The sequence below is a fragment of the Miniopterus schreibersii genome, assembly GCF_964146895.1.
Source record: "Miniopterus schreibersii genome assembly, chromosome: 13".
Taxonomy (NCBI): domain Eukaryota; kingdom Metazoa; phylum Chordata; class Mammalia; order Chiroptera; family Miniopteridae; genus Miniopterus; species Miniopterus schreibersii.
In genome coordinates this window covers 52,951,896-52,971,810 of record NC_138113.1, presented here as the reverse complement: position 1 = coordinate 52,971,810, position 19,915 = coordinate 52,951,896, and the positions used below count along the sequence as shown (strand labels likewise).

Genomic DNA, 19,915 nt, shown 5'->3' with positions numbered 1-19,915 from the left:
ACAGGCCAGCTGGCTTCCAGCCAGTGGAGAGGAACTGGCATTCCCTTTGTTGGGTAGTGTTGCTGTATAAAATATAGGACACCGAGTTAAATTTGAAATTCAGAGGATAGCAAATAGTTTTTTTTTAGTATAAGTATGTCCCATGCAATATTTGGGACATAGTTATACTAAAAAGGTTATTTGTTGTTCCTCTGAAATTGAGACTTAATTGGGTATCTTTTGTTTTTATTTGTTTCATCTGTTTAATTTGGTCCCCTACTTGGGACCCCAGGAAACACACTGGGCCTAATGTATGGGCAGTTAAGGATGACAGGTGATGCACAAGCCACCCTAGAAAGGCTGCATGTTAGGTGGTGAGCTTTCCGCTGTGGGGCGTGTTCAGGTAAGGCCAGGTAACCACTTGGTGGAGGGCATTTGGGTTTCAGATGCCTGGTTCCAGTGAGAGTCTAGGAAATAAACATTTTGAGACAAGGAGGAGAGTTGATCCCCTGGGTCCTCACTGAGCTCTGTCCCATCTCGAGTTCAAAAGCTCTCTGAAGCCATTTGCCATCAGCACATGCTGAGAGGACCAGTTCTCCCTGCTGGCCGGGAGTGATGGATGGCCTCAGCCATCTGGTAGAAACCAGCCCAGCCAGCATGGTCCCTTTAAGGCGTTTGGTTTGGCTTGTTCCTTTAAGGGGTTTGGTTTGGCTTGAAGAAGCACTGTGTTAAAGGTGAAATGAAACGCATTTTTGTCTCTCTTGCCGAGAACTGACTGTGACTTCCTGGTTCTTTATATGTCTCCTGCAGCACCATGCGACTTGTGTGACCTGCATCTCTCCCGGGCAGTGAAAGCATGAAAAACACCCACCCCCCAGTTTCTGCACAGGCCCCTGCAGGCAAGTGAATGGAGAAGGAGAAGTTTCTATGTTCGTTTCTCCTGTGTACAGATTCTCTAGGTTTGGCAACATCTCCTCAGCAAGTCAGGGTTGTAAACAGCCTGCCTGTAATTGCCCAGATGGCCCCTGCCCTCTGCGAAGGTCTAGCCCTTGGCAGGACTTCTGTTGTCCACCTGCCTCCAGGCCCTGGCGGGTGCTGGGTAAGAGAAACATTTTGATCCTGGAAGTGCTGGGTATGTGCAAGGAGGTGCATTGATGGCCATCTTGAACCCCAAAGCAACTCCTCAGAGGCAGAGTGAGGTGAGGCACATGGGAGATGCTGGAGGCGTAGGAGCAGTTTCAGGTTGGCCTGCCGAGGTCTGCCTGACGGGAGATGTTCATGACTATGGGTGTGTCCAGCACCCTTATTCTGCACGACACTTTACACATCTTCCTGCAGATGGCAGCCCTTAGCAAAGGAAATTAGAAACATTTTGATGTTAGTCTGGTCCAGAAAGCAGTCAAGAGGCAAATCTGCAAAAGTAAAAAAATTTTTTAAAATTCTCACCCAAGGAATGAGAATATTTTTTCCCCATTGATTTTCAGAGAGAGTGGGAGGGAGGGGGAAGGGGAGAGAGAAACATTGATGTGAGAGAGACACATAGACTGGCTGCCTCTCTCACGCAGCCTGACCAGGGGCAGGCTTCAAACCTGCAGCCCAGGTACATGCCCTTGACTGGGAATCAAAATCACTACCCTCTGATACACAGGCTGATACTTTAACCACTGAGCCATGCCGGCCAGGGCTGCAAAAGTAAAATTTTATCACACATTCCAAAGCAGGTAGAAATGGCTCCTTTCCATTCAAGTATCTTAACTTCGACTTAATTATCAAATGGAGAAGTTATTATTAATTAAAAATAAAATGTTAAGTTAAATATCGAGTCAAAGTACCCACTGTATCAAGAAAAAGTTTTAAAAAATATTTGTACTGATGCTAATAACTGGAATCACCTGTTGTCTTTTGACCTTTGTTTGATTGATGTATTTGTAAGCAGCAGGAGCACTTCGCTTGTTTTCCAGGAAGAATCAGTGAATGGCTGACATTTGACAACATGCACCACCAGTGGCTTCTGTTGGCCGCATGCTTTTGGGTGATTTTCATGTTCATGGTGGCCAGCAAATTCATCACATTGACCTTTAAAGACCCAGATGGTAGGTATGCTGCCTTGGGGAATGAATTTTGGCTAATCCAGACCTTGCTCTGATACTGTTCCTGGGTGCATGCATGGATGACCTCTGTCACAGAACCCAAGGACTTTCATTCCAGAAGCAACTGTGGAGGTCATGGCATCCACATTCTTAACATTACAGAGGGGCAAGGGTGGGAAGAGAAGAGACGGTCTTCCCCAGCAACACCCTTGGAGGGTGGGCAGAGCATGCTTTCTTTGTGGGTTTTTTTGGTGCCTCCTCCATGGCATCCCACAGGGTCAGGATCTGGGAATGTGTTCTGCTTGGTGTCGTCATGAGACACTCCTGTGATTGATCAGCATGCCTGAGTTCGCCAGCTGGTGCTGCACACTGGTGGCCACATGTTTGAAGATCACCTTCAGTGCATCAGAAATAACTGGCAACACAATAGCATCGTGTGTGATGAGGGTCCACTTCCTTTAACGCAGGTAGCAAATCCTTGGTTCTAGCATTGAGGATCTGTTTGTCACTCAGTGTCTGTGGGGCTGCTCCTTTGGCTCTGTCCTCTGGAAAATGGGCTTTGTTCCAGAATCCCTCAGTGGATGTGCGTGTTTTCTTCTCACCTGCCTGTTCCTAATGATTCCCCTACTAGTTAAGTTCATAGGAAGAACCGATTTGTCCTGAACTACTGTTTAAAGCAATGCTTACTTTGTTGGGTTTTTGTTGTTGTTGTTTTTAAATAGGTTTTTATTGTTCTTTAGAGAGGGAGGAAGAGAGAGGGATAGAGAGATAAAAACATCGTTGAGAGAAAATCATATTGATCAGCCGCCTCCTGCATGCCCCCTACTGGGGATTGAGCCTGAAACCTGGGCATGTGCCCTGACTGGAAATCAAACCAGTGACCTCTTGGTTCATGGGTCAACCCCGAGCCACACAGGCTGGGCTGTTGTGTGCTTTTTTAAATAGTGTTATGGTCTCTCTTCAGCTCAGTAATGAAGCCACAGTGATATCTGTGGCAATGACTTATCCTTGGTTAACAAATTTCAGTGTCATGTTGAACTAGAATTGGGTGTCATAACTAGCTTTATTATAGGAAATAGATCCCATTCAGTGAGGGGAATTTCATGGTGGGGGATGTTGAGACTTGTGCATCTGATAGGTAAGTGTAGACACCAATTTTTCTGCTCCCTTCTGTTTGCGTTCCTCTTGCAGTCTTCTGCCTCCACTTAGCCCCTCAACTTGGTTGTAAGCCGCTTAAGGGCAGAGCCAATGACCTTAATGTCTTTGCATGTTCTTTGCCCAGTGTGTGTTGGGAGTGGTGACACTGGGTGACTGGACGCAGTGTGGTCAGGAAGATGGATGTGATCCCTTCTAGAAAAACAAAGAAGTATGTCACTTGGCAAATTTAAAGACATTTTGTAAAACACTCTTAAGTATAATGAGGCCTATAACAAAAGTGAGCTAATACGTTATGAAGGCACCTGGCCGTAGCTGGAGGATCAGAATCCTTGGTCTTGCAGCTGGAGTCTTGTTCCTGAGGGTCAGGTGGGGAAAGGAACCACTATTTGGTCATAGTGGGGATAATGGCATCTACTGAAAATAAGTGGCTGTCGGCAAAGCACTGGAAAAATCAAACCAAACATAAATTGTACTATCAGTTTCATTTCAGTCTCATTGAGTCAGGCCAAGAGAAGCTTGGGAGAACTACCAGGAAGTTTAAAATCATAAAAATGTTAAAAATTGGCAGATGAGTGGCCAGTATGTGAGATGTTCCACAGCTGCCAAAGCCTATTCTATATGCTTCTGAGCGTATGAAATAGGCTGCTTTCCAGAAATTTATTGATAGGTCAGTTGTTTAGAATTCAGGATACATAGTTCTATTTAAAATGTTATTAAGGAAGCTTAGATTTCTATGAAACCCGCTGAACTAAGTGTTGAACTAGCCAAGCATTGCAGTGCTAGTAGTAGAAGATGCTGTGGGAACAGGAAGTCACCAGACAGGAGGGAATGTGACCTTTTACTAGCTCGTTAGTGCGCAAAGGTGATGAGGTTGCACAGGAGGATGGATGGACTTTGGTCTCAGCGCCCATCCAGCAGCTTTGGGCTGATGGCACTGATGCCTTTGTCTAGTTTTGCACCATAAACATAACACTTTGTCCCTATTGCAGATCCAGAACACCTCCTGTGCACAGCTTTGGTTCGGTTGTATTTTAATCCAAACCTAGAAAACGGAGGAAAAGATTTTAGTGGGATTCGTAAAGGCGCGTGCAGAGAGGTTTCAGTTGGAGTCAGTAGGAAGCTGTGGGAGAGGGGCTTGCTGTAGTTGGCATTGCTGCCATGTCCTCAGCCTTCCTGCGCAGGGGCGGCATCGGCTGCAGGTGCCTCCTCCTGTCCGTGCTGGCCGGGGAGGGCGCGGGAGCCGGGGCAGGTGGAGCTGCAGTAGTGTGTGCAGTGTTGGTGTTAATCGCCTAAGGGGAGAGGTTTTGATTTTTTTTTAAAAAGTGAACTGTGCCTTTGTCCATGCTTTGTTATGCCGATTTTTATACTTTTATTTGCTCTCTCTTTTTTTCTAGTTATGTATTAGTGTTTACAAAATTTTTAAAAGTAAAATGTTTGATTAGAGAGATCTGAAAATTATCTTCAAATTTTACTCCAAAGGTTTTCCAAAAATCAGTTTAGTATAAATTATTACTCTGGACTAGCGTTTTGTAAGATTTCTCTGGTCTCATCCCAGTTTCGATGAATTTTTAAATTAATGCTTACGCACTAACCTGACTGCTAACTTGAGTTTTTAAAAATTAAACTTCTTATTTGGGGATCATTAGAGAGTCACATGCAGTTGTAACAAATAACGGATTGAGTTCTATGCCCCTTGACTCAGTTTCCCCCAGTGGTCACATCTTGCAGAACGACACTGGAGAATCATGAGCAGGATTTTGACATTAACACAGTCAAAGTGAGGTGCAGAACACCTTCCTCACCACAGTACTCTCTCCTTTTGCCCTTTATAGCCACACCCACTCCTCCTCCCCTTTCCTCTTCCCCTTTCCCTCTCCCCAGGTAACCACTAATCTCTTCCCCTCTCCATCATTTTGTCATTTCAAGAATATTATAATGGGAGAGGTTTGGGGGACTGGGTGAAAAAGGTGACGGGATTAAGAAGTACAAATTGGCAGTTACAGAATAATCACGGCGATGTGAAGGACAGAGTAGAGAGTATAGTCAGTAATACTGTAATTACTACGTATGGTGCCAGGGAGGTACTAGACTTATCAGGGGAATCATACGTAAGGTATGTGAATATCTAAACACTTTGCTACACACCTGAAACTAGTATAATATTGAATGTCAACTATAATTGAAAATCTTTTTTTAATTTTTAAAAAATGAAATGAGAAAAAGAATATTATATCCATTGTGTGATAGGATTGCCTTTTATTACTCAGCATAAAAAAAAAAAAATCCCTGGGGATTCCTTCAACTTGTATCAGTACTTTGTTGCTTTTTATTGCTGTGTTCCAAGATGGATGTCCCCATTTGTTTAACCTGTTGGAGGACACCTGGATTGTTTCCAATTTGGGGGCTATTACAAATGAAGCTGCTACAAAGACTTGTGTACAGGGTTCTGTGTGAACATAAATTCCCATTTCTATGGGATAAATGCCGGGGAGTGTAATTGCTGCGTCATATGGTAGCTGCGTGTTTACTTTTTAAAGAAACGACCCACCTATTTTCCAGAGTTGTACCAGTTTACATTCCCACCAGCAGTGTATGAGCGATTCAGTTTCTCTGCGTCCTCACTAGCATTTTATAGTTCCACTATTTTGTATTTTAGCCATTTTGATAGGTGCGTAGTGGTATCTCACTGTGTGTTGCCTTGAGTTGTTTTTTTTAAAATTATAGATGACCTACAATATTATATGAGTTTCAGGTATACAACCCCGTGATTAGACACTTATATAACTTACGAAGTGATCACCCTGATCAATCTAGTAGCCCTCTGACACCATACGCAGTTACTACAGTGTTGTTGACTGCACATCCCTGTGACTATTCTGTCTCTCCAGGGTGGGGCAAAAGTAGGTTTACAGCTGTTCACATGGAAAATAATACAATAAGTAATAATACAAGAATAAACTGTGTTTCGTTTACTCACAACTGTAAACCTACTTTTGCCCCACCCTGTACCAATTCGCTGTGGTTTTAGTTTGTATTTGCCTGATAGCTCAAGATGTTGAACACCCTTTCCTGTGTTTATTTGCCACCTGTGTATCCTCTTCGGTGAAACATCTGTTCACGTCTTACCCACTTTCTAATTGGATTTTTTTTTTTTTTTTACTGTTGAGTTCTGAGAGTTTTCTATGTATTCTAGGTACAACCCCTTTGTCGGATACATGGTTTGCAGATAGTTTCTCCCAGTCTGTAGCTTGCCTTTCCATGATCTGTGCAAAGCAAAAGTTTTTATTTTGAGGAGGTTTATTTTATCAATTTTTCCAAAGATTTCCTCCTATGTTTTTAAAGAAAGTTTTATAGTTTTATGTGACTGTAGATGTTCAATTGCTCGAGTACCACTTGCTGAAAAGACTTTCCCCCTCTACCGAATTGCTTTTGCACCTGTCACATACCGGTTGGGCATGTTTGTGTAGCTGCACTCCTGGGGCCTCATTCCTGCCACCCTGATCAGTGTGTCTGCTCCTCCCTGAGAAGGGTTCTAACCTCTCTGTCTCCTAGCCTACGGCGCCAAACAGGAGTTCCTGTTCCTGACAGCCGTGCCCGATTCCGGGAAGTTACGGGGAGAGAAGCAGCTTCCTGAGGAACTGAAGGTGGGCACAGCCGGGCAGAGGGCCCTGTCCCATCCAGCCTGGTCAGCAGAGGCACTGTCCCATCTGGCCTCTTCCCACTCTTCCCTGTGGGTCTCCCTCTCACTGCTCCCTCCCTCTAGCACCAGCAGGTCCTCTGCCACTAGGGGGGCACTAACCTGCCCACTCCCTGAGCTCGCCAGCTGTTCCCACTTCCCTTCATGTTCTGCTGTGTAGTCACTGTTTCTGTCCCTTTGGCACTTTCCTGCTCACTTTTTTGCATCTCTTTGGAAGAGACACAGTCACATCTATTTATGTTCCTCACAGTGCTTTGCACATCATGGGTGTTCTATAAATGCCAATGGTGCCAAATTCCTGACCAGCTCACAGTGAGCCTGGCCAGGGGATGGAGGATGTTGGGCAAGATCAGGAGAAAACCAGGGCTGTGGGGGAATGGGCTCTGATCCATAATCAGGAATTTTAGCGTTAGAAGGGTCTTGGACAGAAGACCAGGTAATCCGGCCTGGGAGTAGTGTAGATGAGAACTGAGTTTAGGGAAAAGGCTGATCATCCAGAATCACATTGACATTCTGATCTAATTCTTTCTCCTCAGGCTCCTTTTACACATAAATTCCTGGTCATGCCTCAGCCGCAGTGAGGGATGCCCTCTGAGCTCCCTTCTCACTTGCTGACCCCCATTCTGGGTCTGGAAGGTTTAGGTTATGCTGGAAGGAATGAAATGGGTAGAACAAGCTCTAAACGTGTATCAGCCCAGAATTAAACCACAGAGAAGGGACAGTTCCTGCCCGTGACTTACAGTGTAAGGACGAGGGATTAGAGCCCCCAGGGTCCAGAAAGCCTGCACCTGGCCAGAGTGACCATCTGTTGGAGTTAACTGGCCACAGGACGTGGGTGCAGTAAAGATCAGGCCTGCAGAACTCTCGTCAGGTGGGCCTGGAATGTTGCTTTCTGCCTGAGGTGTTTCAGGGCAAGGAAGGTGTGGGTGGACTATAGCAACAAGAAACAAGCCTATAGAAAATAGGGTGGCTTTAATAGGAAGAGTTAAGGAAATTGATGTGTAGTGACTTGGATCAATAAGGACCCAAAGGCAAGGTGAGAATTTTGCAAAAGGAATAAAGTGCTTTGAGACAAGGGCATGCCAGAATCCTGCAGCCCTGTGAAGAAGACAGGGGATGAGGGACCACTTTTCTATACAGAATTGGCCTGTGGGAGTCACTGTGGTTGAAAACACTACACCAAACCATGCCTTACTGGTTACTGTGTTTGAATAGGTCAGGAACAGCAAGTAGTGGACCTGGACTTCCACTCTGTTCTCTGTGCCCTTCTCCTACCCCATCCTGTGGATTCTCAGAAATCAGACGTGAAGAGCAGGAAATGGGGAACAGGGGTCAGACGTTCTCTGAGACCAAGACTCCTCAGGCGATGTTAAGCTCAGCATGTCTTCCCCAAAGAAAGGTGATTTATGAAGGAGATAGGGTTGCAGAGCTTACCTTTAAAAATTTATTTTGTATATAATGTAGCTGAATGTGAATGGAAGATAGTAGAAAATACTATCAGACATTAAAATTGGTTTTGTATATTCGCAAGGAAAATATAGAAGGTGAGAGCCATTTTTTGTTTATAATGCTTAAGCTTGAAAAAAAGCAAGTTCAGAAGGGACAGGTTTTTCTGCAGTTTCTCAATATAACTTTTGTGGAGGTGCTGCCCCATGATGCACTGCACTTTAGTGGCATCTGTGATCAGGATTAGATCTGAGGTTAAAACATTGGGACAGACTGAGAAGAGAGAGACTCTGGATAAGTGAGCCAGAGTGGGGATCCATGAGGGAATGAAGTTAAATTAGACCCCATTTATCAAAGCAGGAAGCAGGTGGTTGGTGCCCATCCTTGGACATGTGCAAGGCCAGGCAGCCGGCTGTGCTTGGGGAGGAACAGAGGTCGCTCTGCAGAGGAGCAGAGGGGGCAGGTCTGCAGGTGCTCTCTCACTCCCTCAGTGTCTTCACCTTGGGAAGGAGTGGTAGGAAGCCCTAAGACATCCTTCCCTCCACCAGGGAAACCCAGGAAATTCAGTCAGACAGCAGGGAGCAAGGGTATTCTGAAAAAGGTCATGCATGCCAGGGAGTTTGGTTGTTGTAGATCCATGAAGGAAGAGCAGAGAGCAGGGTGGTGGGGTAGAGCCTGTATTGTCCCAAAATTTCCGGTGTCCTTGTTCTCGGGGGCTTATGTCCTCCTGTTTTGTTACTGACCCAGTTCCTTGGGGAGGACAGGTTGTTACAACTGCCCGATAAATGAATTGCTTGGCTGCGTGGTGAGCCTATAACATTTTAACAGCTACAATAAGGGCATTTTGGTCCATTTAATAAAGTTAATTTAGAAGGACCATCTGCTTTGAAATCTTGGGGAGAAGTTCTTTGTAACTTTAAGGGAATAATTAGATGTGGCAGCAGAAACATTTGAAAATGCTGAGGAACAGGGCTGTAGCTAGAAGCGGCCAAAGGAGTGAGCCTGGAGAAACAGCCTGCCACAGGCACAGGGCTCACACACACACACACACACACACACACACACACACGGACCTGCTTATGTCTGATGGCAGCTTCTTCGCCAGTACACACACACACACACACACACAGAGCCCTGCTTGTGTCTGATGGCAGCTTCTCCGCCAGTACACACACACACACACATACACACAGAGCCCTGCTTGTGTCTGATGGCAGCTTCTCTGCCAGTACACACACACACACACACACACACACACACACACACACACACACACACACACACGGCCCTGCTTATGTCTGATGGCAGCTTCTCCGCCAGTACACACACACACACACACACACACACACACACACACACACACACACGGCCCTGCTTATGTCTGATGGCAGCTTCTCCGCCAGTACACACACACACACACACACACACACACACACACACACACACACGGCCCTGCTTATGTCTGATGGCAGCTTCTCCTCCTGTGCACACTCAGCACCAGGCCAAGGCGCAGGGCTCCAGGGGGGCATCCTGTCTTCTGCGAATGAAGCCCTCGTGCCCTTTTGCCTCCCTGTCACTCACAGCCAACCGGGAAAATGCTTTCAGACGGCCAGATTGTTCAGCCCCTGGTCTATATGGAGCGCCTGGAGCTCATCCGAAACGTCTGTAGGAATGAGGCCCTGAAGAACCTCTCACACACTGCGGTGTCCAAGTTTGTCCTGGACCGAATATTTGTCTGTGACAAGCACAAGATCCTCTTCTGCCAGACCCCCAAAGTGGGCAATACTCAGTGGAAGAAAGTGCTGATTGTGTTGAACGGTGCGTGCCCTGCCTGTTGCATGTCCCCCTTCGGTGACATCGGGGTTTGCCCTGGGAGGGCCCTGGGACCTGACGGGGGGAGGCAGAGAAGGGGACAGAGAGGAGCCACATGGAGGGACATCTCCTAAGAGGAGCTGGTAACCTTTCAGACAGTTCTCTGTTGTGTTTTTGTACTTTAAAAGTTGGTGTGGTTCATTTAGATACTAATTGTTTTCAAAGAGCCCCTGAGGCCACCCCTGAGGCCATGATCTCCTTACTTTCCACAGCAGAGCAGGGTCTCCACCTCAGGCAGCCTGCCCACCTAGTGGGTCCTGCTACTTCTCTCCAGATTCATAGCATTGGTTCTTTCTAGGCGCTGGCTCTGTCCTCATAAGTCAAGGCCCACGTTCACTGAGCCACCAGGAAGCTGCCCCACAACTGCCCTTCCTGTAGTGAGAAGGGCCCCTACCTCAGTGCCTGGGAAGGGAGCCCTGCCAGTCGCACTGGGGGCCTCTTCACCCATGGGCAAAGTATTATGTGCCATGTGGGTAGAAAGAAATGGTCCTCGTTTTACATCAAGCACCTATATTCAGATGATTTAACTGACTTGCTTCAGGAAATCTGTTTTCTTGGGAACAAATCAGGTCATTGACAAGTGACCTCATACACTACAGGTTTTTTATTATTTGCTGCTTTTTTCAAACACCATGTTTATTAGTTTAAAATCCACTTACTCTGCACTGATAAGGTACTTACGGGCTCTGTGTTAAATTCAGCTGTAGGAGGAACACAGTTCCAGCTGACAGCAGTGTGACTCTGGATGCAGAATCCTACCTGGGAGCCCTGTGGGCGGTGGCCCCGAGCCTGTGTCTTCCAGCCCCGATTGCAGCTATGTTCTCAGTCAGGCATCAGAGTTTGCTGCCATTGGCCTTTTCACTGGTTGCTTGGGGGAGAAAAGAGATGCTTTCCTCGTTTTCTGGCATATAATGAACATGCTTGAGTAATCTGGCAGCATGCTGGATTTTGTATATCATATAATGAGGTTACAAATAAAATTTAAAACAATGAATATATGATTCTTACACATCTGCCACCACAGTATGAAGCATCAGTGAAGGGCAGGACAAAAACAGGAGCGGGTTTGCCAGGTCATATATAGGCACAGCCCAGCGGTACTGCAGGTTCCGTCCCACACCACCACAATAAAGTAAGTACTGCAGTAAAGTGAGTCATAAGCCTTTGCTGGTGGAGAGTCTTGCCTTCAATTTGTGAAAATTCAGTTTGTAAAAAAAAACAGCATCTGCAAAGTGTAATAAAACTAAGCGCAATGAAACAAGATATGCCTGTAATAGAAAAACAGGTGGTCCGGTGGCTGTCTTCCGCTGGCCCTGGATGCACCTGGATGGAGCCAGGTACCTGAGCAGGTCCATGTGCAGATCCACAGGTTGGTTCATTTTATAGTCTTGCCCATTTTAGACCATCCACAGCAGTTAACAGAGAGTTCTGGACTGGTGCTTAAACACTGGGGGGAGCATGAGTAAAGCAGACAAGGCTGTGGCCACTGCTTAGATGGCAGACTCCAAGTTCAACATGACAGGATGAACACAGAGATGGATGTAAAGGTCTGCAGAGACTTGGCTAAAAGGTTGGGTGATGACACTTTATTTCCATTTGTCTAAGCTGAGAAAAGAATGAAAAACCTGCCCAACGCACCAACCCAAGGACACCCCCCCCCCCCCCCCCCCCCCCCCCCGGTTGCATTCATCAGCCTGCCTCCAGCACTGTGGCCCTTGACCCTTCCGTTTTCTTAGTCACTCCTTGTCCTCCTTGACCTGGCAGACATCTCTGCCACTTGCCCATCTGGCACGCAGTGAGGTTACCTAGGAACCGCCTTAGGCCCAGGGGTGTGGTCCTGGGAGCACCTTGCCTGCTGGGGGTGACAGGCTTGTGACAGTGCTGTGAGTGTAGGTCAGCAGGTGTTTCACAGCCCTGCTGTTCTGGCACGTCCCCCAGTTTCACAGTAGAGTCAGTGTGGGTGGTCTCAGGCATTCTGTTTGCAGGCAGCGATCCGTCTGTCACGGCGGATTTAACCCCACTCCAGTGCACTGCCAGGGTAGGTGTCCTGTCCTTTCCTCCCCTTGCTCACTTCCTCGCCCTCCTCCTAACTCTTCTGTTTCCTCTGGTTGGCTTATTGGTGACCAAAAGCTTCTCTTCCCTCTCATCTTGCCACGTATAATTCATCTTAGTTGGAATTCAAAGGTCTCACCATGGATATTGGGGATGGGTTGCAGGGAACATGGGCCCAGTTAAGAGACGGCATCTTTGAAGGTAGCACCGAGGTGGCCAACACAACCTCTCCCTGTTTACTTCCCAGGAGCCTTTCCTTCCATCGAGGACATCCCTGAGAACGTGGTTCACGACCATGAAAAGAACGGCCTTCCTCGTCTCTCCTCCTTCAGCGAAGCAGAAATCCAGAAGCGGTAGGAACAGGCTCCTGCGGGGAGGGGCATTTCGATATAACCCCGGCTCGGTTCTGCACTTGCCCTGTGTCCCAAACTACGCCAAGGCCTCCTGGGGGCTGTTGGTTTGCCTTGGTGAGAGGCAGCTGAGCACATGCCCAGCATTCAGTGTGTTTAAATTCCGAAATCTTGGAACGACTCCTCGCCCATTCAGATGAAGTGTGTCGTTTTCCCAGTAGAAACGCGTGGTCCTTTTGTTCTGTGTTGGTTGTGTTAAGGTCTGTGGACTCCTTATTGAATGTGATTGTTATTTCCTAGCAAAGGGGTTTCAGTTGTAGGGAAACCCCACTTAGTTTTTCATTTTTCCCTGAAGACGCTGTGCCTGCTTCCACGGTAGCTGCCCCGGGAGGAGGGGTGTGGACGGGACCTAGCACAGCGGAGACAGACCCCAGCAATCACAGCAGGATGGATACTGGCACTTAAAAATTACTCGGCTGTAGCCCTGGCTGGTGTTGCTCAGTGGTTAGAGCATCGGCCCAGTCACAGAAAGGTCATGGGTTCCATTCCTGGTCAAGGGCACGTACCTGGGTTGCGGTTTGTCCCCTGCCCCTGGTCAGGGCACGTGCGGGAGGCAACCAATTGACGTGTCTCTCTCTCTTTCCCTCCCTCCCTCCCTCCCTCTTCCTCTCCTTCCCTCCCTCCCTTCCACTCTCTGTAAACATCAGTGGAGAGAATATATCCTCAGGTGAGGATTAACCGAAAAAATATTATATTACTTAGCTATAAATTGAGAAGTTCTCTTTACTAGCTGTGAAATGGCCCCATAGAACAGAGTTTACAAGGAGTAAGAATGTCCGCGGTCACCGGAACTTTGCTCTCTGGCTCGTCAGCACCTTCTTTGCATTGCTTCCAGCCCCAGTTGCGCAGTCTTCCCACCTTTTTCAAACCCTTCAGAATTCGGGTGCTCAGTGCCAGAGCCTAGAGCTGGGTCAGGGCCATCCTGTACCGTCCTGGGGCTCCTCTGAGAGGAAATGTCTAAAAGGTGCGGAGCACTGAGCAGTTTCTGGCGTGGAGTAAGCCGCTGCAGTAACAGCAGGGGCCTCAGCTGTCGTCACCATCTCACTGGGACCCTGGCACCACCACTGCCACTCCCGCAGGTCTCCCAGGCCAACTTTCCAGCCTGCTGGAGCCTGAAGCCTCGCTCTCCATCTTCTTTACAACCACCCCTCTTATTTTTCCTTCCCCTGGCAATCTTGAATTGAATCTTTAAAGATATAAAGTAACTTTCTTTGGCCTCGGCTGTTCCTAGCTTATTCAGAGTTCCTGTCCTTAGGATTTTCTGCCCAGAAACAAAACTTTTAAGCATTCTTAAAGTTTTGAAATACTCAAGTAAAACAAAACATGGGTTAAGTAGTTGTTTTCACAGTGGCCCCCGAGGGCGAGTACTGTCGCCCTGGACAATTAGTTTCTGAGCTTCCATTTCCTCACCTGTGAAATGGGTACTAACTAGCAGGATTTGCCTTCCGTGGTGTTTGAGTGGATTGAGACGCATGTGATGCACTCACCTCAGGGCTCACCCAGGTGAGGGTTCAAGAAATGTTGGCAGCTGCCGCTCCAGCTGTTACCTCTTCCCACCCTCACAGGTGTCACCACCACCAGCATCAGCTAACCTTGTTTATCTTCATTTTTTTCCTTAGCTTGAAAACCTACTTCAAGTTTTTTATTGTAAGAGATCCCTTCGAAAGACTGATATCTGCTTTTAAGGACAAGTTCGTGCACAATCCCCGCTTTGAACCGTGGTACAGACACGAGATTGCCCCCGGCATCATCAGGAAATACAGGAGGAACCGCACGGAGACCCGCGGCATCCAGTTTGAAGATTTTGTGCGCTACCTGGGCGATCCAAACCACAGGTGGCTGGACCTCCAGTTTGGGGACCACATCATTCACTGGGTGACGTACGTAGAACTGTGTGCGCCCTGTGAGATAGCATACAGTGTGATTGGTCACCACGAGACCCTGGAGGATGACGCCCCATACATCTTAAAAGAGGCGGGCATAGACCACCTGGTGTCATACCCCACCATCCCTCCAGGCATCACCGTGTATAACAAAACCAAGGTGGAACACTACTTCCTGGGCATCAGCAAACGTGACATCCGGCGCCTGTATGCCCGTTTCGAAGGGGACTTTAAGCTCTTTGGGTATCAGAAGCCAGATTTTTTGCTAAACTAACATGGAGGACTGTGACTTCAGATACCTTTGTTAGACCAGAGGCTAAGCAGGCGGAGACAGAGCATGGAAGTGACACTCCTTCCATCACACTCCTGAAGCCTCCCGCAGGCACCCAATGGGCCCATGTGCGCCTCGGCCAGTGAAGCTGCACCCCGACTGTTATGGTTTAGTTTAAACATCAGGTGCACTGAGGACCCCCACCCCTACCAATGCCATGAGGTCCTTGCTCTCCTTAGGAGATCCTTAGAAGGAGAATGAACTTACAGGCCAGGAGGAAACGTTACACACACTCGGAGTCATTTCCCTCAGCTGTTGAGGTGGGCATGCTTGCAGCTCCCCTAGATTGTGGGGTGGTCGTGCCTGCTACCGAAGGGTTGCAGGAATGGCACCCAGCACTTTAGAAGGCCTGAGAAGCTGATGGTGTGCAGAAACTGCAGGGGCTAGTACAGGGCCAAGTCTGCATAATAAAACTTCACCTCTGGCTCTCATCTCGACGCTGCTATAATCACAGAGGTAAACCTTTCCATGACTGTCTCGTTCCTGTGAGATTTCGGGGTAACCCAAGGGCACTTTCAGGCAGTCTGACCTTTGAGAATACGTGCCCGTGTATGTGTACCTCCAGTCCGTATTGCTGATCCTCTGCCTGCTAAGTGATCATCTCATTCAGCCCAAGACATACAGTTTTGGAAAGTGAGGGGAGTGGAGTGTGCATTTTTTCTACCTGAGAAAGTGAATGTCTTTGAGGGCCTCAAAGGGAATGTGGACCCAGAAAAGGAAGCGCTGGAGGTTCTGGATCCCAGGGTGCTGAGGGCATGGGCGTGCCCATCCTGATTGTCTCTGTCTTGTCTTTGTCCCACCTGGATGGGCAGCGGGGCCTCCCTTCCTGTCTCCTCTGGGCCCTCCCCTGGGCTGAAGGCCAGCAGGGCTCCGAGTTGCAGTCAGTTCAGTTTACATGGTTCAGTTTCATCAGCAAAGTGCTCCCCACTGGACCTGTTTCTGTTAGTGCCGCTATCCCAGTCTCTGCATTGGACAGTGAGGTTCACCAGCAATAAAATCCTGGGCCGAGGCAGCCACCATGTCAGATGCCTGCTGACACCAAGGGCCCTTGAGATCCAGGACAATCTCCCTGTGAGATCCCCACGTGCCCGTGAGCCCAGCTTTTCTTCCAGGCAGCCTCCACCTTCCCTTTCTCAAAGGGGCTGCCTGAGTCTGTAAATGTGAAAATAAATAAAAACTGTCCAACCCCAACACATGCTGCACTTCCAGGGAGGGCTCTGTGGCCACGCAGGGTCCCTGGGCCTGGCAGCAGTGTGGGGCCATGTAGGACTGCCCACCACTGCCGGCAGCAGGACCACGGACGGGAAGGCCCCGGTGGGACTGCCACATCATGGACCGAGGGGCGTCAGTGTGGTAGCCTTTCATCAGCTCGCACGCAGGGGATGTAACATGAGTTCTTTTTCTGTAAAGTCTTGTGAAAATCGTTTCACACCTAATAAGCTGATTGATTACCTCATTTCTGTTTGACATGTAACAGTGTGAATAATATATTTGAATCTAAGGCCTTAAAGTTAGTCCTAATTTTTAAAAAAATACCTTTTTTCTCAGAAATAAAGGTTGGAAGCTGGGTCCCGTGTGTCCCCTAGTCCTCTGGCTTTTAGATTTAGGTCACTTTTCTTTGGAATATGGGTCATTTTCCTAACAGATTTTGCCAAACAAGTAGGGTTGGCGGCCAGAACATCTGGACATTTCCCAGTATGTCCCACACTTCTGTTCCCCATGGCCACCCCGATGCACTGTGGCCCCTGACCCCTCACAGCCGCTCCACAGCAGTCACCCTCCACTGAGTTGTTAACTTCCTTCAGTCTCCAAAATCTACCTCCTCCTGCCCGGGCCTCCAGAGGAGGGGTCTACTCTCTGTCACCCAGGCAGAGGGAGCTTTGCAACTTTGCAGACGTAGCCTGGAGCCAACCCAGCTGGATCCTTCCCGGAAACGAACACTCAGCCTGTGTGGGGACCTCCCTCACCTGGCAGGTGTTGCCTGGACAGCTGTCACTCCAGGAGCCCTGTGTCCTCAGCCCTGGGCCTTGCTGCTGACCCCGGACCTGCCGAGGGAGTGGAGCTGGAGGGTCCCCGTGGGGAGGGGCACTAAGGTGGGTGTGAGGCTGGGTGCCACCAAGGGGCAGGGCTCACAGAGAGGGACACCAGACAGACACCTCCAGGTAAGGAGATGGGCAGCAGGAGAGGGTGGCTGGTGGGAAGTGTCTAGGTGAGAACTCAGAAGTCACATTAAGCCTGGACTTGAAAGAAGCATAAGCCCTGGCTGGTGGGGCTCAGTTGGTTGGAGCATCATCCCAAATGCCAAAAAGTTGTGGGTTTGATCCCCACTTGTGGGCATGTGGGAAGCAACTGATCGATGTTTCTCTCAAAAAAAAAAAGCAAGCCTAAGGAGCAACTCTGTCTCTAAGAAGTAGTCTTAAGGCCTGGAGGACAGTTCCTAAATTTACAAATTGGATGTTAGGTTGACTTATTTGGCTCGTGTCACAAATCGCTTTCTCTTAATTGGATTTCTCCCCTGCTCACACATTTTAGTTTCGTCTTATATTGAAAATCAGCCCCAGCCGGGTGGCTCGGTTGGACCATTGTCCCGAGCACCAAAAGGTTGAACCAGTTCAATTCCTAGTCAGGGCACATGCCCAGGTTTCGGGTTTGATCCCCGGTCAGGGTGCATGTGGGTGTTTCACTCTCACCTGTGTTCTCTCTCTCTCTCTCTCTCTCTCTCTCTCCTCCCTTCCGCTCTCTCTCAAATTGATAAAAGCATGTCCTCGGGTGAGGATTGCGAAGAAAACCATTACAGTGAAAAGTCCAGAGCTGAGATGAGGTCTGATTTCATGGTGGCTGACTATGCACAGAGATGCTGCCACTCGCCAGGTTGAGGGACCCAGGCGGCCTCCCTCCCAGGGGATCCTGGGAGCCAGAGCCTCTGACCAGGGAGGGGAGGGGCCCAGAGGGTTCCTCGGGGATGTCAGTCCCCCCTCCCCACACACTACCCTCACCCCACCCCGACCCTGCTTCCCACTCTCAACCCCAGCACGACCTTCAGCTGGAATCTCCACAAGCAGGGAATAGCAGCAACCTGGGTTAGAGGGGGGAATAACCAGGGTGGCAGCCGAACAGGACAGAGGAAGCCTTGCTGACTATTTGATGAAAATTGTGTTGCTCAAGGTACGGTTTCCAAGCCCTGCCCCGGGCTGCGGGGCTCCAGAGCTCAGAACAGCAGGCTCCTGGGAGAGGAAGGGCTTCCCGCGGGAGCAGCAGGTACACTGAGGACTGGGGGGGGGGGGGCAGGAATTGATCTGCTTCCCTCTCAGGCCAGCCTCCCGTCAGCTTACTAGTAGAGGCGCCTCTCAAACGAGGCCTGGGCTGGAATATCACATTTATAATCTACTTTCCTCGAGGCTGATAAGTCTTAATGGGCCTTGGTCAAGGCCATCTTCAGTCTTACTTCCTATTGTCTGGAATCTTGACTCAATTTTTGTCACATTGCAAGGGCCCAAATTTCTGGAATATTTGTGCTTGCCAATTTAGCAGTTCTCTCCCCTTCCCTCCCCCCCCCATAACTCTGGAGTGGAACAGTCAATACACATTACCATTTTGCCTCTTTTTCCAGCAGCCTGTTTGCTCTTTGTCACCCGTATTATCACAGGTGACGGTTTCACTCAATAGGTCACCACCGCGTGACCTGCGTCTCAATCTTTCCAGCTACATTATCTTGTTTGTTTTCTTGCCACCCAGCCCCTAACCGCTAAACTACTGTCAGATATTTGAAGTTTCTGTAACTGCAGCACCAATATCAAGATACAGATTTCTTTATTAGATAACACTAGCTGTTGTAACAAATAAACGTCGAGATTTCAGTGACTTATGACAATGATTACTTCTTGCGCATAATCCAATGGCCTGTTCCTCATAGGCAGGGTTTTCCCATCTTATGACACCATCATGTCCAAGGGTCTCGCGGTAAAGGGCATGGAGGAGCCTGGAGACATCATGATGGACCAGTTGTGGAATTGGGACATGTGTCGTCTTCATTCTCTTGGCACCGAGGAGTTTCAAGGGGAGCAGAGTCTCCCTCCCCGCTCCCAGACATGTATATCAAGGTGGATAAACTAGGTCGTCATTCCGCAAGTCGGAGGGCTTGTGATTGCCAACAGGATATTAGATTAAATAAACCTAAATCCTGTTGACCCTGCAAGGAAGCCTCGGGTCCGTTATCTGGTATTGAAAAGAATTTTTAAAAGGATACATCTCACAGTTCCTACTCTCCTTTACCCCAAACTACCCACGCCCCTTCCTCCCACCCAGGACTGTGTGACCCTCAAGGTCAGGGACTTTCCCCATCTATTATTGTAGCTCCGGAGCCTGCACACAGTAGGTGCTCCGTAAATGTTGAATTGACTTGGTATAATCATTGAATATAGTGTTTTTGACAGGATCGCTCATTGACCTCCTTGGCATGGCTGCAGCAGCCGTCAGGTTTCCCTCCAACCCAGAGGCCAGCCTTTAACGGGGGAGCAAGTTATGAACTGGCGCTGCTTCTGCCCCGCCCCGCCCAAAGCCTGAGGACAGAGCTGCTAAATAAAGGAACATAAATGCCCTCACGCATGCACGCAGATTCCTAAATGTGGGCTCGTCTTACTGGGCGTATTTTGCCTCTTTTCTTAGGAAAGTGCCCTATATTAAAAGAACTGTAACAATTTGCACTTTCATCTCGCAAAGTGACAAGAGGAAGATGTACTTCGGAACTTCTGTGCGTAGTAGCGCGGCGCTCGGTGACCATTCGGCAGCTCGACTCTGTCGGGTCCCCGTGCTGATCTTCCTGTCTCTGTAGTTGGCCTTTAGCAGATATTTCACCTAAATGGGATCACACGATGTGGCGATTCTTGAGCATGGCTTCTTTCCCTTAGCACCGTCTTGTAGGTCCATCCGTATCGTCACACCTCGTTTGCTGCTGAGTGGGTGGTCCACCCTGTGGCGACAGCACGTTTTGTTTATCT

General features: G+C 48.5%; 1 protein-coding gene across 9 annotated transcripts in view; it reads left to right on the top strand.

The window, feature by feature from the left end:
* The window catches only part of CHST10 (carbohydrate sulfotransferase 10), a 32,397-nt gene extending 15,911 nt beyond the window's left edge, over positions 1-16,486 (top strand). For 3 of the 9 annotated variants that reach the window (XM_081157190.1, XM_081157191.1, XM_081157192.1), the window contains 6 exons: positions 790-882; positions 1,945-2,072; positions 6,780-6,871; positions 9,954-10,188; positions 12,542-12,647; positions 14,324-16,486. In XM_081157190.1, coding sequence (XP_081013316.1) covers positions 836-882; positions 1,945-2,072; positions 6,780-6,871; positions 9,954-10,188; positions 12,542-12,647; positions 14,324-14,861 — 1,146 coding nt within the window. In that variant the 5' untranslated portion in view covers positions 790-835 and the 3' untranslated portion in view covers positions 14,862-16,486. The other 6 variants (XM_081157189.1, XM_081157193.1, XM_081157194.1 and 3 more) reach the window with 4 other exon arrangements.
* Positions 16,487-19,915: the final 3,429 nt, after the last annotated feature.